Raw genomic sequence first — 24,512 nt, 5'->3', positions numbered from 1 at the left:
GGGAGGTAGCAACCCCTGTTCCTTGACTGAAGAGCAGCCCTACTCTGGCTCTTGTCTGATGCCCCCTGGCTGGGAGATAAGCATATGGCTGTGATGGTCCTAGAACCACACAACTGGTAGAGTTCATGAAAGGGGGAGGAGAGGCACACTGTTCCCAGCACTGCAGGTAGGCTTCAGGAGCCCGCCTGGTGCGGCTGTGCTACTCTGTAGTGTTGCTCTCTCATGGAGAACCCAGGACACCCCAGCCCCTGCTCAGCACATCCACAGGCACGACTGCTGTTTAATCCACAACACTCTTTATTGGAGATCCGGGGACCCAGGCAACAGGGGAAATTGATGGGCCTGGTTGGACGGTTTGCTCAAAGTGACCAGGCAAGCAAGGTCTTCACTCCACGGCTCTGGAAAAAAGCTGCTAGGCTACACCTCCGCCTCTGTCCACTTCTGCTTGTGGGAACAAGCCCGTTGGCAATCTGGAAACACATTTTGCCTTGCGCAAGAGCACAGGGTGAGGTCAGGTCTTTTCTTTGGTCTGCAAAGAGAAATTGTCAAGATTGGGGAAAGGCCTGTTATCCCAGCATAAAGTAGGCAAAGGGGTATTGCTCTGAGTTCTAGGCCAGCCTGAACTACACAACAGGACTCCCTCTCTGTACACACTCAAACACATATGCACACTCATAACACACACTCACACACACTTATGAATAAAAGTACTCTTTGAATGGGACCTTAGTTAGGAGTAGATAGAAGAAAAGCCGCGTGTCATCTGGAAAACGTGTTTTTTCCCTTCAGCAGCAGGTAGGGAGCCAAGTCTAAGCAAAGTCTAAGTCTAAGGAGATCCCCACAGGCCATCCCGGAGCACAGAGGACAGGGTGTCCAGGATGAGGCTTAGATCTGTGTCTAGAGCCTAGCAAAGTTGGTTATGAAGGCAGAAGTGTGCTAGGGAACATTTGATTCTGAAACTGGCTAGCCTCTTCTCCTCCTTCAACCCCTGGAAACTGGGAGAGCGTCCCTCAGAGACTTCCTGTGCTGTTGGGTCTGGCTCTCTGAGGTGCTGCATTGGGAGGCTGACCCACAGGGAATCAGCACAGGGGAGCCTGTGTGAAACAGCACAGTGTGACTCTGGGGACCTCTGACTGCTCCTAGAGTCCAGGGATGGAGAGGGGGAAGTGGGGGGCAGGATCACATGGGTTTCAGCCAGGGCGGATCAACTGGCCAGGTCGAGGCCTGTGCATAGCAGCAAGGCCCGCAGCTTGAAAAGCCTCTAGCCTCCAGAGTCCTGTACCCGGTACCCAGTCTTAACTTCTAACAGGAGAACTCCCAAAAGAGGAGGGGGTCTCAGCTGCACCCTGGCACCACCCAGCTCCATTATTGTCACCTTGTGCCTGGGCTCTCCTCAGCTTCTCCTTCCCCACCTTTGCCAGGCCTTGACCTTGACCTTGACTGGAGGAACTGGACTGAGAGGTCTGCAATTGCATCACTCTGCTCACTCTGCTGAAAGGCTCCACCCCCCTAAGATAAGGACTGCATCTGTGAACTTGGGCTCCTCCCGCTTTGGTTCCCAGAGCCTCCTGCGGGCCCTCACAGTGCTCCTCCAAAGCCAGTGTTGCCTGGATCCCTCCATATCCCCCTGTTCCTCTCCCACTGTCTCAGCGGTCCCACCTAAGCTGACTGAACAGGAGAGACTGTCACATAGCAGGGCCTACCCTGGCTGGGGAGGAGCACTCCAGATGACAGACAGCCAGGATCTCCTAGCAACAGTAAAATGGCAGGGGGCTGGGAAGAGGGGCGGGAACAATGATATCATAAATTACCCAGCACTCCCACCCAGCCCCCCCTGAGCAGGGTCCTTTCCCAGTCCACCTGCTTCTCAACCAGCTGGCCCAGCTCGGCGCCGCGCTCTCTTCCAGCCAAGCAGCCATTCCTCACCTTCTCTTTCCTGACAGAAGAAACTGGAGCTCTCGGGGACCAGTTGGAGCCTTCCCAGGAATCCTAAGGCCTTACCAACCAGCCTAGGGAATGGCCCCTCTGTAGTAGACTCCTCTAGGGTGCTGATAGGGAGCACGGGAGGGTAGTTCCGGGGACACTGAAGAGAAGCCCTATGTCTTTTTAAAATTCTCTTATTCCATTTTTTTTTTGAGGTGGGTGTGCAGACCACGGTGAACAGAGGTCAGAGGACAACTTTTGGAAATCAGTTCTCTCCTTCCATATGTGGGTCGAGGATATCAAATTAGGTTGTCAGGGTTAGTGGCAAGTACCTGTACTCACCGAGCCGGCTTACCACTCTTGAGCCCCAAGTCTTTAAGGGGCATCTAAACTTCAAACCAAGCTAGCTGCTTCTCAGTTTCCATTTCCCAACATCTAGGGACAGGAATTGCTTTAAAATGATTAAAGCTGGGTGATAGTTCCTCTCTCTCTCTCTCTCTCTCTCTCTCTCTCTCTCTCTCTCTCTCATCCACGGCAAGCTAAGAGCTGGCGTGAGAGCAACAGAGATCTTGACTAGATGGGAAAGCTTCCTGATCAGAGTGAGGAAAAGTCTGTTATAGAAGAACAGGAAACAGGATCTGTTCCTCCCTCCTCCCTCAACCCCTCCTCGACCCCACAGGGCTGGAGAGTGGACCAATGCATACTTGGCCAGCACCTATCATTGAGCCAAAGCCCCGACCCAGAAACAGGATCTGAGCTTCTTGACTTTACCTCACTAAATGTTTTTAGGCACACTGAATAAAGCACAGCACAGAGCTGGACCTAGTGTCCTGTTTTGGCAAGTGCCATTTTCTTGTTTCTTTGAGATAGAGTCTTACATAGAGCCCAGGATGTCCCCACAGGCAGGCCTCAAAATTGCAGCAATTGTTCTTCCTGAGCCTCCTGAGTGCTGGGATTACAGGTGTGAGGCAGCATACAGTCTACGTGGAGCCCGGGCCTTGGGCATGCTAGGCGAGTATGCCACCGACTGAGCTACCTCCCTAGTCCTGGCCATGAGAATTAATCAGTCTGCTTTTGTTTGAGACTAGGGTCTCGCTCTGTGTCCCTGGCTGGCCGGAAACTTCCTCTGTAGACCAGGTTGGTCTCAAACTCACCATCCTCCTGGCCCAGCCTCGCAGGTGCTGAGGTTGCAGGTGTGAGGCTCCACGCCTGCCTCACCTGGCCATGTACAAAAACCAGATACTGATATAAAAGTTTTGCTGTTGTTTTCAACACAGGGTTTCTCTGTGTAGCCCTGGCTGCCCTGGAACTTGCTCTGTAGACCAGGCTGGCCTCAAACTCACCGAGATCTGCCTGCTTCTGCCTCCAGAGTTCTGGGATTGAAGGTGTGGGCCACCACTGCATGGCTCTGGTGAGAAAATTTAAGGGCTGTTCCCTGTTCTTCAGGAGCCTCATAGGAAAATTCAGAGAGGAGGTAGTGGCCTGAGTACAAGATGGCAACCAACTGTCATAGCAACAGCAGAAGGGGTCTGGTTGGCTGTGGGGGTGGCGCTGGTATGCCAGCTGGTGCCAGATGGACAGCCCAGCAGAAGGCAGCCCTAGCAGGTGAAACTCCACCGTGCTCAGGCTCTCTTCCATATGTCCACCTCAGCCTGGTCCTGCCCTCCAGGCCTGGGGCCCTGGTGCTGCTGGTAGGGGGCTAATGCCAGTGCCATTCCTCCCCTGACACTTGCTTGCACAACTGTCAGACAAAAGACAACCCCAACCCCCAACCCCATTCAGAGTCTCCCTGGACCATGGGCCCAGGGATCCCAACAGATCCAAAAGTAGCAGCTCGCTGCTGACCATGCCAAGGGCCAGAGAATCAGAGGATGGAAGGCTGTGCGGAGGGCTTGCAGCGCCTCCTCAGACATTTCGCTGAATAGAGATTCCATAGCGCCTGGTTTATGCTGCTCTGGAGAACCAGGAGAGGGCCGAGGACAGGGCCAGCTGTAGGCAGGCTGGGAGAGACCTCTTAGTGGAATAGAACACTAGTACCAAGACAATACTACCCTCGAAGACCGCAGACCCGAGACCTGGACAGCTCTAGCCACTAGACAGGCACCTACAGTAACTCAACTCTCCCCAGCTGGCATCCCAAGGTCCAGGCTACCGAGAGACTGTCCCTCCAATTCTACCTACTTCCTCTTCCTGTGTCTCTCAGCTTTCAGCACTGAACATAGACATTTGTACACTACCCTATGAGGGGCTATAAAAGTTAGAGGCAAAAGGCATTAAAAACTCGCCTTCCCATCTCTCCAACTAGTAAGTGAGGGGGGCAGAATCTTACTCTGTCAGTCTAAGCCTGACTCTGTCTTTCGCTGTCTTTCCTGTAGACTGAGCCCTTGACCTGCAGTCATTCTACTGTTTAAAGTGTTCCCAACCCAAAGAACAATCAGAAGGGCCAGGTAGGCAGCAAGGGCTTGACGATGAGGGAGATGGTTTCTCCCCACTGCTGATAAGTGGGAAGGGACCCTGAGTGAGGCCAGGAAAGAACTGGTGCCAAGGAAGACAAGAGTTGTTGAGACAGTGAGCTGCCTCCCCCAACCCCGACTCTTTCTTGCCTCTGGTCAGTGCTGTTTTTCCCACTTCCCAATATAGTCCTCAGTGCAGTATACAGTCCCTTGTGATAGTCCTGGGTCCAGGCCCAAAGCCTGGGAGGGCACGTGGGGGCCAGAAAAGGAGATGCTAGAAGGCTCAGGAAGGCACAGCTAGAAGAAGGGGAAGACCTGCTGGAAGGCAGAGGCTGCCTCCAGCTCTATCCCAGTGCACTGAAGGCCATGAAGCTAAGTCCCCTCACCTGACAGCCGCTGCCAAGGCCACTTACAAAGAAGCCTTTGTGTAAAGCCTGGCATCTGGGGACCAGCAGCACTTCCTCTCCTCCCTAGCCCACTTTTTTCTCTCACAGAATCCCTTCAGACTAAGCCCTGAATCCCTCTCCCCACTCTCATTACCCACCTAAATCCTCAGTTTCTGGGTGGAACTCCCTTCCTGCCTCCGAGTCTCCACTCTAGCACTTGTTGGTCTTGCAGTCCTTGACTTCTTTAATCTCTTTGTTTTTAATGTGAAGGCTCAGAAAGCAGCAAGTTGTACATCATGTAAACCTCTTAGACTCTATGGAGCACCTCCTGGCCGGGTGCCAAGCCCTGGCATCTCGGAGCCCATGGATAACTTTCTTGAACCCCCACCATTAAGCCAGCTTCCCTGTTTCAGCATCTAAGGCTCCACTTCCTTTGAGGGAACAGGCTGTGCCCAAAGGCATGATGCTCTTTCTTACTTCCTTGATATTTCCCACAATCCAAAGTCTTGAGTACCTTGTATTACTGCTTTCCTCCAGGAAAAGTGCCCTCCAGGAAGCTATTGGGCTTGTTGCAGAGAAACCACTGGCTTGAGGTGGGTTGTGTCTGTTTTTCCACTAGACTACCCCCTTTGCAGGGCCTTGGAAGCCTCCTGCAGCTATACCTATCATGAACTAGGCATTCAAAGAACCTACCAGGAGTCAACATGGAGGCATATCGGAAAGAAAAGCCTGAACACATGAGTTGGCGCAGGAGGGAATGGCAGGGTTTGGTGAGACTAATTTGGACACAAGACAAGTCAAGACAGTGCTCAAGATTTGAACCTGGGCTGGAGAGAGGGCTCAGGGGTTAAGAGCACTGCAGAGGACCAGGGGTCAGTTCCCAGCATCCACATGCCAGCTCACAACAATCTGTAATTCCTGTTCTAGAGGATTCTTTTTCCTTCTATTTCCATGGGCACCAGGCATGCATATGGTCCACATACGTACATGAAGCCATACACACACACACACACACACACACACACACACACACACTAAAATAAATCTGAAAAACGAAACATTAAAAAATTGAGCCTGAGGGCCTATAAGCTTAGAGGAAAGAAAACAAGAGTGTGTGTATAACTTACACCAGTGAGCATCTCAGTTCCCTAAGAAGGACCCCCTCCTGAGCTCAGAGGCTAGAAGGCTAGAGGAACAGGCACCTTCCCAGCACTCGGCAGCCCGGTGTGGGCACGGGACTCTCAGGCTCCAGGCTCTGACCTGGGAGACAATGACAGGACACTGGATAAGGTGTAACTCTGTGGGGTTTTGTTGTTGGTTTTGGTTTTTTGAGACAGGGTTTCTCTGTTTAGCCCTGGCTGTCCTGGAACTCGCTTTGTAGACCAGGTTGGCCTCAAATTCATAGAGATCCACCTGCCTCTGTCTCCTGAGTACTGAGGAGTGTGTCACAACTGCTTCACTGATTCTACAGTTTTGAATAGACCAAATCTAAGGAGATGAGTGAGGTGGGCGGTGGACGTGGTATGACACCTTTTAATCCCAGCACTTGGGAGGCAGAGGCAGGGGGATCTCTGAGTTCAAGGCCAGCTTGGTATATAGAGTGCATTCCAGGACAGCCAGGGCTACACAGAGAAACTTGTTTTGAAACAAAACAAACAACCAAAAAGAAAGAAAGAAAGAAAAGAGAGAAAAAAAAATGAGTGAGAGTTTCTACCTTCAGTGGATGGGTAAAGTGACAAAAGTGACTAAGAGGGAGACATCAAGATGCTGACACTTCTGGAGCTGGCTGACCCAGAGGACTGAGTGAATAAAACCAGGAACAAGTTATTTAAGCTATAACACAAGAAGCAAGGACAATGCAGAGGAAGATCAAATCGGCATGGAGTCATCCACAGAGGGCAAGGAAGGCTGCTGGCCCAGCCGAGAGTTGAAGAGCCTTAGAGAAAGCACAGTTTCACAAGAGTCGTGAAGACAGCAGTGGCCAGCTGGGCCAAGGAATGTGCTGCTAGTATACAGTGGCTTTCTACAGCCTGAAAGCCGCTGGCAATGATCCTGCCTGCCATACCCCACCCTGTCCCTCTCCTGCTGGTCTTTCCAGTCCTGTTTCTTCCACAGACATTACCCACAGTCTTGAGTCCTCTGGGATATGTTCCCAGGGATGAGGCTTCTCTACCATCCTGTTTAGATGCTGAACCCCATAGCTCTTTTGGGCACTCCCTACCTCTCTCCCCTCCTCTTTATCTCCCCTTTTAATTTCATTGATAGTAATATTCAGGTCTATTCTTGGTCAGCCAGTAAATCCTTCCCTATGGTGTCATTCTCCTTCATGTCCACCACCAGGCTGGCTCTCAGCCCACATTGCTCAGAGGCGGCCATTTTATAAACACTACCTACCTAAGATGGCGGCTTCCCTCTTCCTATGTTTCCATTCCCACAGCCTCACATCCTACCCGGCTTTCTTTCTGAAGCCCAGTTCCAACAAGGTGGGGGGCCCCAACTGAAGAGCCAAGGCTGGAGGAAGCAAGACAAAAAAAAAAAAAAAAAAAAAAAAAAAAGAACAGAAAAGGCAGCCCCTTGGCATCTCTCTTTGGCATTAGAGTCCAACTAGGGGAGGGAGGGCAAAAGGGAAGAAAGAAAGTAGTATGAGTTTTTATTTCTACCCTCTTCCTGTCACCTCTCCCCCAGCTCCCCCCACACACACTTTGATGAAAACAAAATCTCTCCCTTTTCTCTTCTCCAACCCCCCCTCCTCTTTTTTCCTGGCTTCTACCATGAGCCTCCTGCAATGCAAATGAACTGTATTATGCAAATATATGCAAATAAGGCTTAACGAGCGGAAGGAGGGGGCAGAATGCCTAATGAGTAATGGTGAGGGTACAGATGGAGGGTGTCAGGAATGACTCCCTCCTCCTTTTGGTTCCCACAGCCTGGAGGTTTGCTAAAGGTAGCAGGTGTCCCTTATTTCTGGGAAAGTGCAGAAGGCCAAGGCCCCGACACAGCCCATTGCTAAAGTTGGTGAGTCCTAGGATGGCTCTGGCTACAGTCAAAGAAGAGGAGAGCTTGAGGAGAGAGGGGTTAAGTAGAAGAGATAGGTGCCCACTGTACATCTTAGCCTGGGATACTGGCTGTACCAGCCTCACTGCCCTATGGGCCTTTGGTTCTGGGTGCTGAGGCTGATGCACGCATAAGCATGGCATGACTGTGTGTTAGAGAGAAGGATTCTCAGGGAAGAGTCCCAGGCAATCCCAGGTTTCTCCTAGAGGTGGGGTGAGAGCTCTTTTTGTGCGCTTTGGGGTTGGGGTGGTTACCATGGCAACATAGCCTATAACACCCACCTCCCCAACATTCAGCCCCAGAGGACTTAGGGGCTGGGGTAGATAATGGATTGACACCCCCTGATGCCCCTGCCACCTGGCACTGCCAGCCGGAGATGGCAGCATCAAGTATGAGAGAATGGTCCCTTTGTTTCTAGGCTCACGGTGTTGGGGGAGCAAGCATGGGCACACAGAAGGGCCTTTCCCAGGCCCCGTTCCAGTTTGCATGACTCCTGCTGGCCTCCCGAGCCTCCTGGGGCCATCCGCATCCTCTGGCCTCTCTACCCTGGCAGATGGTGGCTCCCTTGCCTTTTCTGCTAGGTAAGCCATTCCCCATGCCTTCTGCAGGGCTTTTCCTTCAAAGCCTTTTCAGACTGTGAGAACAGTCAGTTCCACCTCTTCCTGGTTCTCATGGATACTTCACATTCCCAGACATACATCCTGTCCTTCTGAGTGCAGCATCCCTGTGAAACTCCTGCCAGAACTGGGAAGGAGATTCCTAAAGGGGGATCAGATACAGGAGAGGCCACGCTAGATTCAGGAGCCTGCGCCTTCAGGCCTCAGGGGCTGGCTGGTCACACCTCGTCCTCTCCCTGGGTTATACACATGACAGAGGCTTGTCTTAGCTTCAGTTGACCTGTGCATTCTACGTCTTACATGACTCACACAGGGTCCTTCCTGACCTCTGACTTTCGGCCTTCCTACCACCGCTCCCATCCAGTGTCCTCACCAAGTTCAAGCCCAGTGTTCCCGAGGCAGCCATGCCTCATCCCTCAGCCTGCTTCCTGAGACCCCCTCAGATCCAGGACGTAGCGATGGACGGCCCGGGAGCGGTGGGAGTGCAGACAGAGCCCCTCTCTGCTCCTAACAGGACGGCCGGCTCACTTACCACTGGGAACTGTCCGTGGTGCTGGACGCCACTGCTCCTCGCGTCCTTGTCCGCGGGGCAAGAGAGGGCGGGAGGGTGGCGCACCCACCCGCCCAGGGTTGAAGCTGAAGGAAAGAGAAGCAGAAGCGTTTGGATTCAGCAAGGAAAGAGAAAAGGCAGTTCTGAGAGAAGTCTCCCTGCGCTGGAGTCAACGAGTCCTGGCCTTCCCACCCCATCATCCTGAACCTTCGAGCCCCATACTAGCTCAGCTCTCCTCTGGATCTTCTTGGAAAGCCCGCAGTCGAATGTAAGCCTGGGCCAGTGATTTCAGCCTAGGGGAAGAGCAGGGGTGAGGTGAAAAACATATCTTTAAATTCTACTCTAAATACTAAGGTCTCCACGAGTGATTTAGTAATAAAGATGAACAAGGACGTTGTAGACGTAGCAGGGGCTCAGGAAGGGGAAGAAGGTGTGTAACCTCTGCCCAGAAATGAGGCTGTATCCCCCGAGGTGCAGACTCCGAGGCTTCATTCTGTCTCAGTTTTTGGGCTGAGCCAAGCCCAAACATCTACTGGGGGATGGAGCAGGGTTGCGATGTGTAACCAAGCCTAGAAACGCTGTCCCCAGAAGGTAGGGGGTGAAGAAAAGGTTGCCAGAGCCGCGGAGGAAGGGGCACCGTTAGAGAAGGGAAGAGAGGCCCAGTAGGCGTCAGGCTTGTCTCTCTGGTGCTGCGGGAACTCACATCACACAAGGCAAGAGGGTGAGCAGTGCCTCCACAGGCTGTCCTCACTCGGACACGGGGAATGGGTGCCACAACCTGAGGGCATGCTCCTGCCCTGAATCGAGGGTCCCAGGGAGGCAGCTGTACAAGGTAAACAGCAACAATGGTCCCTTTCAGCGTCCAGACTCCAGCCCTTCAGTCCAATTAGTAGACACGGCAAACAGCAATTCAGCCCCCTTCAGCCGCTGTCATAACAAGCTCAGAGCTGCCTTAATGGGGGATTAGGGCAGGAGGAGGGGGTGTCCCTCCAGCTTCGGCAGAGTCTGGGTGGCAAGGAACCTCCCTTTTTCTCACCTCTGTCCTTGATGAAAGCACACCCACCCACCCTTCCTTCCACAACTCTGTTCCTCATTCTCCTCAAAAGCCCAAAACATTTTCATGTTTTGTCTCCCTTCCCTGCAGTGACTTGAAACCACCACTAACCTAAACTCACTTATCTCCTAGGGGAGTTGGCTCATCTTGCCTATTGGTACAATAACCCATCTCCTATATTGTGGGGTCTTTTAAAAATTATTTTCTTAGTCAAGGTCTCAGTGTGAACAGACTGGCCTTGAAATTCTGGATTCTTCTGCCTCAGCCTCCTGAGTATTGGGATAATAGGCACAACACACTAAGACCAGCTCTTGCTTGTAGAAACTCTAGAATCTAGATATTTCATGGCAGAGGGTTGTAACTCTAACTTATATGGTATGTGTAGGTCAGTTTACCAGCCATGCATGCTCTTAGGAGAAAGAGCAAAAAGCCAGGCATGCCTGTAATCCAAGCACTGGAAGGCTGAGGCAGGAGGATCACCATCAGCTGGAGGCCTGGAAACCTTGAGGGTTCTAGGCCAATCTGGGCTGAAAATGAAACTGTTCCTCAAAAATCTGACAAAGAGAGGTACGGGTGGAGGTGATTAAGAATAGTAGCACCCAGACCCCAGCTCTTCACCTGACAGGCTGCCCAAGGCTACCCTCCTTGGCCCTCCTGTTAAAGGTTCCTTGGCCACAAATATCCCAAAGAGATCTTTCCAAGCTACAGCCTCAGTCCTCTGCAGGGAAGTGTCACCACATGGTGTGTAGCGGAAATCCTTTGCCACACGCAACAACCTGGGAAACTCAATGTAGTGTGTGGGTGGCATGCTGGAGAAAAAGTTTCGATTCATTATTATTATTATTGAAACAGGGTTTCTCTGAGGAGCCCTGGCTGTCCTGGATTTACTTTGTAGACCAGGCTGGCCTCAAGCTCAGAGATCTTCCTGCTCTGTCTTCCTGAGTGCTGCGATTAAAGGCGTGCACCACCACACCTGGCTTTTTATTAGTAGCATTATTTTTGAGACAAGGTCTCACTATGTAGCTTTGGCTGTCCTGAAACTCACTAAGTAGACCAGGCTGGCCTCAAACTCAGAGATCCACCTGCCTCTGCCTTGAAAGTGCTGGGATTAAAGGCATGGACCACCCCACCATGCCTGGCTTAGATTCCTCGAAGGGGTGGGGGGTTTTTTGTTTGTTTGTTTCTGGATTGTCTTGGGTGATCATATAAAACTTGAGCCAGCTATTTACAAGGTAGTTGCCTTCAGCGGCTCAGACTCCGAGAGCTCCACAAAAGGACAGAAAGCAAAGGCTTGGAGGAAAATGGGTCATGGAACTAGCTGTGTGGCAGGAGAGATGCTCAGTGGTTAAGAACACAGCTGTACTTCCAGAGGACCCAGTTTTCAATTCCCAACACCCACGAGACAGCTCACAAACATCTGTAACCCCAGTTTCAGGGGACCCAGTACCCTCTTCTTGCCTTATGGGGCATTACACACGGTGCATAGACACATAGGCAGGCAAAACACCTACACACACACCTACATACACACACACACACACACACACACACACACACACACTTTTTTCAAAAAATTTTAAAGAAAATAAACCAGCCATAAATTTGATTTCCAGTAAATCTAAAGGCTATAGCAAACCTTAAAGAATACAAATGGCCGTTCTCAAACTGAGGTTTCTCAGTTGGGTAGCTGGTAACTAATGTGAAGCCTACCAGAGCAGTTCTCCTCCACAGTTTAATTGGGAAAGGAGGGCGCTATGTGATATAAAGAGGGGAGGGAGTGGTGAGCCAGGCATGGTGGCTCAGGCCTATAATTAATTTCAGCATTTGGGAAGCTGAAACAGGAGGATTGCCATGTGCTCCACATAACCCTGGGCTACACTCCTCAAAAACAAGAGAGGAAGAGAGAGAGGGAGAGAGAGAGAGATCCAGGGAGATATCTCAGTGGGTAGATGGTCACCACCAAACCAATACTTGATTTCCATCCCCCCAATCCCCAAGGTCGAAGGAGAGAACTGACTCCCACAAATTGTCCTCTGACCTACAAATATTTGCATTACCATAGACACAAAATAAATATAAAAAATAAAGCAATAGTTTTAAAACAAAGGAGTGGAGGAGACCACTGCTGTCACTGTGACTCTGTATTTAGTAAAGGCCAACTCTTCTCTGCTTTTACCTGCCAACATCCTAGCATCCCCCTCATCCCAGCCCTAGCTCACCAGGAAACCTCATACCAAGACCAACACGGATGTTTTCCTACTCTCCTCATCACACACAGGCGCTTCACAAACAGCACGTTCTGCCCTGCTGAGCACCCCACCCACACAGCCACAGTGTACCTAAAGGAGACACAACCCCTCAGCAGCCCGATTCCCCTCGCCTATTCCCCCTTTTCTCTGGTCCAAAGTGTTCACAGAGACAACAATAATATAAAACCATTGTGGTTAGCAGCTGAGGCTCTAAGTCTCCTGGAGATGAGCTGTTTGAGGTGTGTGTGTGTGTGTGTGTGTGTGTGTGTGTGTGTGTGTGTGTGTGTGCGCGCGCGCGCGCGCGGCGCAGGGAGGCCAGGAACTTGCTGTGTAGACAACGACGACCTTGAATTCCTGGTCTTCACTCCTCTACTTCCCACTGAGATTATAAGCCTGTGTCGTGATGGAGTACTGTGTCGCCTCTGGCTGCCCTGAAATTTACACCATACATGAAAACATTAAAAATGGTGCTGTATCAGGAAGCTTATTTTAGTGGTGCTTCTCCTCTGCCTGTGCAAGTCCGTGGTACCACTGAGGCTTCTCTTTTCTCTACCTTCCTCTTCCTCAAGTCTGTTGGCTTCCTTAGCGGTGGAGGTGTCACTTTCTCCAAGATGGAGTCGATCGATAGAAAAGCTTTGGGTGTCAAGCCATCTGATAACACCAGCTACTCGCTTGCTCTGTGTGACGCGGGGTAACAGCATTTCCCTGGCAGTGTTGGAGGATGCGAAAAGAAACAAGGCCTGTGGCGCTGGAGACTAAGTCCCAGCCCAGACCTAGCTCCTTTTCCCCTCAATTCAGGCTCCGTTCTCCTCCCCCGACAAACAAACCAAAACTTCAACCTTCTGAAACCAACTGAGGCCGCTAGTCGTCCCCTCCCCAGACCTAAAGGAGACACCAGGGGACAGGTTTCCGATTGACGCCCCAAATTTTGAACTTGGATTCTCCAATATTTCCCCAAATAACACACAATTAAATCATTATCTTCTAGCTATAAAATCAGGTCCTGGGAGGAAATTCTTAATTTACAAAAGACACCGGGGTCTGTGCAACGACATTTTTGTCCAGGTTTTCCGCATCTTGTTGGTCCTGACAGCCTGTCTCCAGGTGGGATCAGGGCCATGTGAACGCAGAAGGGAATTCCTAGCCCTGCCCGTCTTCTCGGCTGTAGAAACCCTCTTTTACTAAAATATTTAGGTCAGTCCAGACAAATAGATTCTTTTTACGGGAGCCCCAATTAATCTCTCTAATTCTTCGCTTTCCCTGGGCAGCACAGCTACACATTCCTTTGTGTTTGAGCTCCTCGGAGCTCCTTGAGGCCATTTGTTCCTTTGGGACACGGTTTCCTAGATCGAGGGTGGGACTGGAAGGTGGGGTGCCCTACAGACCCCGACTCTACCCCTTTGGCCATTAACGACAAGCCGCCTGGGAGCCCTGTCAGACTTCCCTGGGGTCCTGAAGGTGCGCAGTGAGAGCGAAGAACCTGCCCCCCACCCCGTCCCCGAAACCCTGTGGGGCGACGCTCGGGCCACCCGAGGCCGCGCCCTCCAGTGTTGGCCTCTGCGTCGCCGCCGCCCCCTGTAAACTGGCTGCGTGTATTTTTTAAGCCTCCTGCACTCCCAGACCCGTCCCCGCCGGACAGCCTTGGCCCCCGGAGCCGAGCTGCTCCAGGGAGCCCTGGACAGCCGCTCCCCGGAGAGCCCGGACCCCGCCAGGAGCTGCCCTCGCCAGCCGCCGCCCCGGAGGCGAGGCCGTGGGGGGGGTGCTGGCGGGGTCCCTCCGACCCTCCCCACCGACCCTCCCGCCCCTCCCCCGAGCGCTCCACCCCGCCTAGGCCCGCGGGGGCCCAGCCGGCGGCTGCTGCCTCTCTCCCCGCCCGGCGGCTCCGGCTGGGCAAGCCTCCTCGAGGGCGACGACCCCGGCCCGGCGCGGCTCCCAACCCCCGGCCCCCCGCCCCCGGCGTCCCGGGCCCGCTGCGCAGTGTATGGGGTTATTTTTACTTTCGGTTATCTAGCTTTATGAAGACTCCACACCACTCATACAGCTAGATAACCAAAGATAACAACCAACCCCGCCTCCTGGCCGCCGCCTCTTCCACGCAGCCTCCCGGCCGCCGCCTGGACCTTCGCAGCCTCGACTCGCTCGACGGCGGGTGGGGGGGACACGCGCGGCGTGGAGGCGAAGGGACAGGGTCCTGGGTGCCAGGCCCGGCCACGACGAGACCCCGGAGAGGCGAGGAGCGCGCGCGCCCGCGGTGCCGGGTTCGGGCCTCCGGGCCGGACCGCCCACCACCCACGGCCTCCCCGGCGGCGCGCGAGCGGGGTCCTGCCCCGGCGGGCGGCGGGGACCCCGGGCCCTCCGTGCCGCTCGGGGGTCGGGGCCGGGGCCGGGCTCCGCGTGGGCGCGGCTCGCAGAGCCCCGGGGCGCAGGGCGCGGGCTCGGGGCTCCGGAGCGGGGACCTGGCCCCGGGGAAGCCCCGAGGGCAGAGACCGCACCCAGAGAGCACGGGCCGCGGGAGGGCAGGGGCGGCCGGCGGGGTCCTGCCCGGCCCGCGCCGCCCCGGAGCCGGTTCGAAGCCGCCGGCGGCGCCGTGGCCCTGGCGGGGCGGCCCGGGCCGAGCCGGCGGGGTCGGGGCCGGCGGGGCTCCGCGTGCCCGGGCGGCCCCGACGGGGGCCGGGGGGGCCGGGTCAGGCTTACCGGTGGCGGCCCTCGGGCCCCGGCTCCCTCCTCGGCCTCGGCCGCTGCTCTGGCGGGGGCGCTCTCCGCGCCGGACTTTTCATTCATCCCTTCGCACGCCGGCCCCAGGCCGGCCCCTGATTGGCTGCCTCTGGCCTGACGTCACTGCTCGCTCCCCCCAGCCCCCAGGCCCGCCTTTTCCCTCCCCAGGCCCGTTCAGGGCTCTCAGTTGGGGAGCCCCTCCCCCCGGAGGGGGGCTAGGGTGGGGGAACCGGCGTCTTCGTTGGGGGGCTCGGCTTTTTGCGGCCTCGCCCCTGCCCGCCTGCCACGTCTGTGCGCACTGCCATCTGCGGGTCCGATGGCCACCCTCGCTCTTGTAGCGCCTACGTCCTCCGCTTGGGCCCTACGCTAAGGCAGGCTGCGCCTGGACCAGGTCGCGAAGATAGGATCCGGATCCGGCAAAATTCCCTCAAAGAAAAGTGATCTGTTCTCTCTGCACTGGGGAGGTTGAGGCAGGGCTATTGATTGGAGACTCTACGGGTCCCTGGCCTCTCCCGTCAGGAGGGTCTTTCTGAGTTCTAATCCCTCCTAAACTGTGATCCTAATATTTCGGAGAGACAGGGATCTCTTTTGTTCAAGGTCTTTCGGAACAGGGAAGGAAGGATTCTGCAGTTTGAGGCCCCCGCGAGGAGACAATGGGCAAGCAAAGACTACCTTCTTCTCTGCCTTCTAGGAGAGTGGTTCTTGAACCCGTTTGTAGCATCAAGTTTCCACGTGAGGAAGGATTCACAGCTGAGAATCCCAGCGGCTTTTGAGACTCAGAATCCAGCCCAGGGAGGCCTTGAATAGGTCTCTTTCTCTGCCCGTGTTCCTCCGGGCTCCACGCAACACTGTGCCGGCTCTAGAGCTGCCTTCCAGCAGGGAGATAACTCTCCAGCAAAGCTCAGGCCCCATTCTCAACTTTCTCCACCCGGCTCCCATTCTAGTCCAACCAGAAGGTCCTTCTCTCTGCGAAGAAGCAGAAGCAGAAAAGCGCTGGGTAGCAGCCAGTTGCTGTTGGGCAAGATCTGGGTTCTGGTTAGGGCAAAGTTCTCAAGCCTGCTCCCCACCCCCAAGAGCTGCGGTGTGTGCCAATGAGCCACCTCCGTCTTCCTACTCACCCTCTGCGAGGTCCCTTCTAGAAAACTGGCTCAGAGACCTAAATCCTGCGGCTCAAATTAAACCAGCCAGCTCCTGTACACAGGGCCTTCAACGCTAGATCACCAGCGGTCCACTGGGGGTTCATCATTTTAGCCATTGGGATTTTTCCATCTGCAAGGCCCAAAACAAAGCCAGACCTGTGTATTGTTTGCTTAGATGGAAGGTGATGGCTTACTGCTTCTCTCCCAAACAGGAGGATGTCTGAATGTTCATTGCCATTAATGCTGGCAGCATGGCTGTGGGTGGAGCCGGTCTGAAATGAGAGAAAACCCACAGACTGTTTCCCTGCCAAAATAGTGCCAGCAAGCTGAAGCACATGGCCGGACCTCCCTTCCTGTGGGCCCTTCTCAGGACCAGACTTATCCAGGTTTTTTAACAAACCTCTCTGGCTCCTAAGGCTCTTTTCCAAGAGGGAGGCTAATTAATTAAACACTGAGGGTCAAGCTCAGGGCTTCCTATAGGCCAGAGCTCCTCTACCACCTCGCCTTGTCTCAAGTCCTCTTTCACTTTTTATTCTGTGACAGAGTTTCACTAAATTACTCAGGCCAGCCTTGAACTTTCTTTAGCCCAGATCAGCTTTGAATTTTGATCATCTTGCCTCAGCCTCCAAAGGGCTGAGATTACAAGCCTGTCCCACCAAACCCAGCTGAGACAGAGATGGTCTAGAATCTTTGACAGCTTGAATGCTTTGAGTGCCAGAACTAGGGGTTCAGTGAGCGGTTGGTGAGGACGGATGGACAGAGGCAGAGAACAAGGCAACCCCTACAAGGTTTTCTCCAGCCCCCTCTCATGCCCTTACAGCTCAGATCAGGTGCCTGAAGATTTGGGGGCTCCTGGAGCTCTGGAACACTTGTAGAAAAAAGGGGAGCCCTCCAAACACTCTCTAGGCAGCACTCCCCCTGGGCCTGGTGCAGTCCCTAACTCCATCCCCATCAGGAGACCCCTCCTGTTTCTCTACCACGCCCATGATCCCTTGAACATTTCTCCACATGCCACCTTACACTCTTTCACAGGATGCCCGCCGACATGACACAGCAGATGCACCCTTCTCCACACATGCTGGCCAAGCGCCCCAAGAACATTGGTTTGCTCTTCCCACAAAACTGCTTAAAACCCCTGAAGCACCCTTCTGTCCTCTTCACCCCTCCTTCTGAAAAGTTTGGGGGTTGGGGCCAATTCCCCAGGAGAGAGCCTTGTGTGCTAGCTAAAATGTTCCCTTTCCTCCTCACTGATTTTCACCATTTCCTGCCTTCTGCGGGGCTCGGCCCCCTGCCGGGGTGTCCTGTAGGCCATAAGGTAAGGGTCAGCTAGAGCAGTCCAGCCCTTCCTCCCAGGCACTGCTATGTTTTTGTTGTGGAGCATGCAAAGGTTTCCTTGCCTATCTTACACTCCCCATATCTCCTAACAGCCAAATTCAGACTCAACTGGCCTTTCTCAGCATTAACCTTAAGGAAGAATGGAGCACACTTAGCCGTGTGTATCCACACCGCAGATACAGAATCAAGTCCTGCCACCTCTTATTATGGCTTTGAGCTTTTTAAGGGCAGTTCAGTTAACAGCATCCAAATTAAGGAGAAGGTATCCCACAAAAGGACATGAAGCTAGTCTAGGCTGTCCTCACCCACTGCACATAGAATGCCCATCTCTGCCCAGATCCCAAGAAAGCAATTTTTGTCTGAGTTAACAGGACAAGCTAGCATCCTACTGCTTCTTTTCAGGGGGTGCAAAGAGTACATAAGTATGCTTTTTTTCAGGTCAGTGCAAAGAGGACCTAACTATGCTTGGAGAGAAGCAGAGGCCTTCTGCTCCTTTTAACTGAAATAAGTGTATAAGTCATGTTCTTCCAGTTTAAAAACAAAACAAAACAAAACAAAACAAAAAAAAACTCATTCAAAAGTGGCCCTCAAAAACAAGATTTTTTGACCTATCTTTGTTCACAAAGAAATAAAGAGTAAGGTTCATGCAGAATATCTGAGAGACATACTTGTGTCAGAGGAGAGCCGTCTAACCCCCTGATGCAGGAAGTCTGGAGGACCATCAGCTGGAGCAGAGCCCTCTCTGTTTCATCCAACACAAAGCAGTCTAGTCTCTGATGGCCTGTGGACCTCCCTGTGAGGGCTTGGGAGAACATCTCAACTCCTTGTTGTTCAAATAAGAGTCTGTGAGTGTCCCAGGAACCTTCATTCTTTGGGATCCCTGGGGTCAAACCCAGGACTCGATACATACTAAGCAAGCACCCAAGCAGTGAGCCACAGCCACAACTGAAGCCAATGTCCCTTATCCATACAGCTGCCCCCCTATTGTCTATGTGTCTGAAGGGCCCACAGGAAGAGAAAAATGGCTCAGTTATTCTGTCTGGATGTAGCCTTTCGAGTCCCTGTGTATATTTTGGCAGTAAGTCAAGCACTTTTTTTTTTTTTTTAATAGCCAGGTAGTGCAAAAGGGATCTATACTTGGAGAGCAAAATAAAAACATAGTTTTTCCTTTTTTGTAATGTGGATTTGCTTTAAAGATACATGCAAGAGTTTCATCTGAGGGTGTACTTATCTCTGTGACAGAAACTAATTATTATGGCCACTATTAAACAGTATTCTGTTATTGAATGTTTGCAATGTCTATAGCATTGTAACAAATAAAAGTAACAATTAGCAGTTACATGGTAGTTTTTTTAAGTCTGCCATGTGCACAGATGAGGTTAGGGTGCCTGGAGACTAGACCTAGAGGAGGCCGCCACTGAGGACACACCCTTCCCCCTCAGAAGAGTGGAAGCATTCCCAGCCTGTGGAAGGCTGCCTTTCCAGCCTCTCCGGATCCTCCCCAGACATGAACCCCACCGACTCACTTACCTATCGCTCTAGTGCTACAGTGTCAGGGAAGCAGAAGCAGTGACAGATGACAGGGGTCAGCTTATTCATCCACATCAGGCTCTTCCCAGAAGATTTTCTATGGCCATAAGCATAGGTGTGTAAAGTGTGCACAGCCACACTCAAGCATGGGCACGCACATTCATCCCCATAAATTCAGACAAGCCTAGCAGTGTTACCACCCAATGGGTGAAGGTGGGGGGCCCAGCACACCTACCCACCCAGCTACTTAAGAGCACTCCTTTCCTAGCTCACCTGTCGCGCCCCATTTCAAACCAACCACTTCCCTCAGAGTCAAAGGCCCTCCATCTCTTCCCTGAGGAAGCTGTGAAAGAAGAGGGAGGGGTTCCCTCTCTGCAAAGGACCAGACACAAAGTGGCCTTTTGTCCCAGGCTATGTTGTTGCATTGTTTCTTAGCTTTGACAATGCAGGTCTTACTACAAAATAGACCAAAATCAAAGGCTGGGGACTAGAAGAGATGATGAACAGCATGGAGAACCAGGAGAGAACAGGATTAGCTTTCTTTTTCCCTTCCCTGCCCACACCACCATCAAAGCAAAAAAGGAAATAAATACCCCAAAGCCAGAGATGTGGGCCACCTCTGATGACATCTGAACAAAAACGAACAAGGAGGCTGCTTCTGGACTGCTGCTCCTGTTGAGGGAAGAAATAGAGGTTAAAGTTCGCTCCTCTTCCCCACCATCAGCAGTCTCCCCAGTTTCTCCCCTTTGCTTCCCAGTTCAGTCCTCAAGGCTCAAGGCTGCAGGCTAGATCAACAAAAGATTGGTCTCTCAGCTCCGTGCTGAAGGGTGACTCTGACCTCACTGCCTTGACCTCACCACCCTTCCACATCTGCACCCCAAACCTTCAGGCCCCATGCCTGAGGTGAGCCCACCTGGAGGAGCTCTCTCACAGAGACCTCAACCCACCACCCTCTCCTCACAGATTTCTTGGGCTATCACAGTATGTAGGTGGAATGAAGGGCCTGAGCTAGGGCTATATTCCTGTCTGCCCTGTAAACTGAGTTGAGTGCTGTGAGCATTAAAGATATTCTCCATCATAGCTAGGCATAGCGGTACACACCTGTAATCCCTGAATTCAATAAACTGAGGCAAGGGGGTCAAAAAGGTTCAATATCTTATATTTTTAAAAAATGATGAAACAAGATCTTTGCAATCAAATTCTCTCCATTCCTTTCCCTGCCCATCTCTGTCTTCAAATCCTTACGTGTCTCAGGATCCAAAAAGACATGCCATGAGTGTCAGTTTTCTTCATTTCGTGTACACAAAAGGCAGGCATACAAAGCAAGGCTTATTATTTAATGATCGGTGTGGGGCTCCATACACATTTCAGAGTATTTTTCTAGTTCTTTCCATTCAGGTTGAATTAGGGTTTGGGGAACAGCATAGTTAACTCCTAAAAACACTCAGATGCAATTGCATACTAATTCTTTTTTTTTTTTTTTTTCTTTAAGCCATAGAGAAACCTATAAATGCAGAAAATTCTGGGAGAGGAAAAAGGGCGCTGGGGAGTAGGAATTAACCTATCACCCTAGCTGGCTTTCCAGGACTGTCCTGCACACCTCTTCCTCACCCACCCCCCACTCAACTGACCCAGCTCAGAGACACACATTCATGGAGGGGGAAGGTCTCAGTCTACAACTGTTATCAAAGAAACCCCTCCCCCCTGTCTCCCCCCTGTCTCCTGACCTTTGAGAAGACAGGTGCTGGGGCAGGTGGGGGCCTCCCATTCCTTTGACCTGATTCAAAGAGAGCTCGAGGGTCCCTCTCTTTGCCCATTGCTGCCCAGACACTCCGGGCTCACCGTGGCCGGGACAGCTGTAGGAAGCCAGCCCACACGCACACATGCACGGCAGCTTACAGCCTCAGCGTCTCCTGGGAGCCTAGCCTCTGGGCCACCACGATTGGTCTTTTCTGTTCCATTCTCTACTGTCCCACATAATTCCAGACTGTGTAGGTAGGGATTTAGAGGGATTTAGGCAGGAGACTGAGTGCCTCTTCCTCGAATCCTGATCCTCTTTAAAAAAATAAAAATAAAAATAAAAAAAATATTTTAAAAACAAAAAACGTAAACGTAAGGAAAGCTGGACCAGCGATCCTCAGCCCCAAATCTGCCCTTCACTAATGAAATTAATACAAATTCTGTAAAACGGTTTTAGGTCCTTTTTTTCCCCCAGTTCTGGCTTCCACCTTTCTAGAAACATTGCACCTTTTCTCTCGCCCTAAAGTCTTGTTCAGTCTCTGGGACAGAGAGGAACAAGACAGAACTGGGGAGAAGCCCGGGAGTATGACACAGAGCCATTTCTGCCTGGGTCGGTGTCCTCCCCACTCCCCTTCCAGCCTCCCTCTGCTTCCTTCAGACCGTTGGTTAGGTCTGGGAGAGGAAAGGAGGGGCGGATTAATAGGATCAGTAGCACTGTGACCCTCCCCACACTCCCACCCCCAATCTCATTGACTAATTTGCTGCAGCTCTGGGCAGGCAGGGGCTGGGTAGGAAGAAGGATGGGGGCCTCCGGCCCGGGGCAGAGCCCTCGCTTCCAGCTCCCGGATGGATGCCCTGGACGCCCGGGAAGGGAAGCGGGAGTGAAACCCCGCGGGCAAGAGGCCAATTCGACACACGCCTCCTCGTCGCCTGCCTCCTTTTCATGGACACCTCCCCCCTAAATCTCTCCCGGCTTTCCTTTCTGTGGTGCCAGCCTCCATTAGTCAGGAGGAAGGCTAGGTTCGGTCGGAAGCCTTGACTCGTTTTCTGGGGCATCCCTCCCCAGCCTCAGCCTCGATGCCCGCCGGTGCTAGGTCTCTCTCTGACCCCTGTCCCTGCTTACCTGCCTCTGTGAGAAGGAAGGACCGCTCGCCGCCGCCGCCGCCGCCGCCGCCGGCGCGATGCTCAGGGTCTCTCCTTGCTCTTCCCGTGCAGTGGTGGATGGGGCTCAGGACCGCTGACGTAGCATCTCCTATCCATTCAGGAATTTCGTTCGCTCCTTTCTTTCTCTTGCTGCTCTCCCTAGAAAAACTAGGAAAAGGGGGGATGCTGCCCCTCTCTGAGACCATAACCACCATCACCACCATCAAAAAAAAAAGCAAAGCCTATCCTGTTTCCTCAAGCCTGGGTGTGTGCGTGTGCGTGCGTGTGCGTGTGTGTGTCTTTGTCAGCTCAATTGCTTTCTGTTGTCTTTTCTAACCCAATGCGGGAAGAAGGGGCCAAGGGACACTATTGTTCCTCCTGGCTACCTTGTCCCCAAGGAAGCACGGGAAGGAGAATGAATGACAGAAGTGCCCTTGTCCCTGTCCCCAGGCTTCTTTGAGTTTTAAATTCACTTTTGAACTTGAGGCTGTGACTGAGTGTGTGTGGGGTGTGTGGCCAGTGGAACCGACAGGGACTCACTGAAGACACCCTTTGCCACTTAAGGTTAGGTTGTTCAGTCCCTCCCTCCCCAAAACTCCCCCTGCCACCTAGCCCTACCAACCGGATTAATCACAAATTTAGATCTTGGCTGTGAAAGAATAAGTGGCCACTAGAAGATAAAGGCTGTGACCTGGACTACGGACTGGGGCCACCAGCTCTCCGATGTCTAGACAGGAGGGGTGGGGCCATAGGCTCAAAGTCGGAGATAAATTATCTTGTTCTTCGAGAACGAGCTGGAGGTTGGTTTCCAGGGCTAGGGTTTAATATTTGGTGGAAGGTGAGGCCCCAATGGGACAATGGTCGGGTCTCTTTTCTTTCCCCCCTTTCAGCCCCTCCCCTTTTCTCCCTCCCACTCTTCCTGGCTTGCATGGGAACTCGGTCTGAGCTCAAAGTGACAGACAGCAGGCCTGCATGCTAATGAAGTTTGTCTCAAGTTCATTGTCAAAGCCCCCCCTCCCCATGGCCCCCTTCCCTTCTCTCTCATACACAAATCTCCCTCCAACTTTTGTCCCACAGATCTGGAGGCCACTTGAGTCTCTGCTGGCTGGCTCCCCTCTCTCACCCTCCCCCCACTGCTTTCAGGCTCCCTTCTCCTCACTTTCCTCAAACGGGGAGCTTGTGAGGGAGCTTTCTTCTCCCAGCCACCTACTGGCCCAGGCATCCCAGGTCCCAAGGAGGGATTCTGAGGGTTGAAGTGTCAGAGTCTTCTGACAGTAGCCCTTCCCCATTCCAAAGTAGAAAGCTGACCCCCCCTTCCAATTCCCCTATCCCCCAACTCCCAGCCCTGTCTGGACCCAGTCTCCCCATTCCAGCCCAGCTGCCCATCCCCCGTCCCTCCCATTATGACTATTTCACTCTCCCTTGATTACATCTGCTTCACTAGCTCAGAAATAAAGATCCTTTGAGACTAATTTTGCACCCCCACCCCTCCCCTCCCCTTTCCTCTAGCCTGGGCTCCGTTAGTCCTTTCTCACCGGCTAGAAGACATTGAGTTCCTTGTCTAGGGAGCTGGGGGGTTGATAGGAGGGGGTGCCAGTGGAATGGGGGGGTCTCTCCAACTCCAGGAGGACGTGTCCAGCAATCCAAACCTGTCCTTCTTTTGTTCCTACAGTCTCTTCATACTGTTGCTACCCTCTGGAGCTTGCCTTTCCCCCAGTAACCAGGGGATAGGAAAGGAAGGGGAGGAGGACCCTGGACTCATCCCACCCTCAATTCCAGGCAAAGAAGAAGAGAAAAGGGGAAAATTTTAAATCCCCTCTCATTAGCCAGAAAGGAAGCAAAGGGGATAATTATAATTAACAGCAGACAGCTGTGGATCCCATCTTTTATGTTGCTCCAAGCCTCCGCCCCATTTCTTCCATCACCCAGAAACCTGCCCCCTGTGCATCCTGGCCCTAATTCCTGCTGGAGTGGGGCTCATGCTGGGGGAGACAGGCACAGGGATAGGCCATTCCACTTCCTCTCCCCTGATGGCACTTTCTGGAAAAATCTTATTAGGCTCAGGAAATACTGTCTTCCTCTTCCTGGCTCCTAATCTGTACCTCAGAAGGTGGGTCTATGGGAGGTGAGGGCGTTCAGAGCAAAACTCTGCTTTTCCTAAAAATAGACATCACGTTAGTAATGGCTTTAATACGAAGGATGAACTATACCTCAGAACATTTTCTCATTCCCCCTTGCTTGGAAATGCCTTAAAGCTGAGGAAGGGGCTGCTGGATGCCAGAAGACGGCATGTGATAACAAAGAGGGCGAGTAGGCTAGGCACACAGGCACATGGACACATATGTATGCCTGATCATTTTGGGGGTGGAGTTGCAAGGCCTAGCTCTGCCATCATATGTATTTATAGAACTTGAGCTTAGGCCAGAACAGCAGGGTAATTGTAGCATCATTAGCATATATGCAAATCAGGCAACCTATATACACTGAATGGAGGCAAATTATTATTTATTCTCTTGCCTTTCTTCTTTGCTGGTTCCTCTTGTAGCTGCACACCAGCAATTGTCTGACATTATGAGAGGAGGGGGCTGAGGTAGTGAAGACGGGGGGGGGGGGAGCAAAAATTG

The 24,512-nt window shown here is 52.6% G+C and overlaps 1 protein-coding gene across 23 annotated transcripts; it reads right to left on the bottom strand.

The window, feature by feature from the left end:
• Nucleotides 1-279: 279 nt before the first annotated feature.
• Nucleotides 280-23,438, bottom strand: LOC110548988 (latent-transforming growth factor beta-binding protein 4-like). Of its 23 annotated transcripts, none has more exons than XR_009589922.1 (9): nucleotides 22,511-22,743; nucleotides 21,869-22,056; nucleotides 20,848-21,060; nucleotides 19,599-19,677; nucleotides 19,006-19,102; nucleotides 8,966-9,069; nucleotides 7,157-7,366; nucleotides 5,890-6,022; nucleotides 280-529 (listed from the first exon to the last, which is right to left on the bottom strand). XR_009589922.1 is itself a non-coding variant. In XM_021637764.2 (4 exons), exons 1-3 carry the CDS (start codon nucleotides 15,061-15,063, stop codon nucleotides 5,949-5,951), a joined length of 261 nt encoding a protein of 86 aa, XP_021493439.1. In that variant the 5' UTR covers nucleotides 15,064-15,211; the 3' UTR covers nucleotides 280-529; nucleotides 5,890-5,948. The 23 variants fall into 23 exon arrangements, 4 of the variants coding, with proteins under 4 accessions (XP_021493439.1, XP_021493438.1, XP_060233681.1 ...); XR_009589924.1 differs by having other exon boundaries at nucleotides 7,213-7,366; XR_009589915.1 differs by lacking the exons at nucleotides 5,890-6,022; nucleotides 7,157-7,366 and adding exons at nucleotides 15,674-15,967; nucleotides 16,120-16,270 and having other exon boundaries at nucleotides 22,511-22,736.
• Between the last annotated feature and the right edge of the window lie 1,074 nt (nucleotides 23,439-24,512).

This window comes from Meriones unguiculatus, chromosome 2 (genome assembly GCF_030254825.1).
Source record: "Meriones unguiculatus strain TT.TT164.6M chromosome 2, Bangor_MerUng_6.1, whole genome shotgun sequence".
NCBI classification, from domain to species: domain Eukaryota; kingdom Metazoa; phylum Chordata; class Mammalia; order Rodentia; family Muridae; genus Meriones; species Meriones unguiculatus.
The sequence above is the reverse complement of the archived record's forward strand: the minus strand, read 5'-3'. Positions and strand labels throughout refer to the sequence as shown.

Bases quoted from the DNA above. Each gene is read 5' to 3' on its own strand.
- LOC110548988 (XM_021637763.2), bottom strand. From the start codon at position 15,063: ATGAAAAGTCCGGCGCGGAGAGCGCCCCCGCCAGAGCAGCGGCCGAGG. The intron at 9,070-14,980 runs GTAAGCCTGACC...TCTTTCCTTCAG, and splicing joins GGGCCCGAGGGCCGCCACCG to CTTCAACCCTGGGCGGGTGG. The intron at 530-8,965 runs GTAAGTGAGCCG...TTCTCTTTGCAG, and splicing joins ACCACGGACAGTTCCCAGTG to ACCAAAGAAAAGACCTGACC.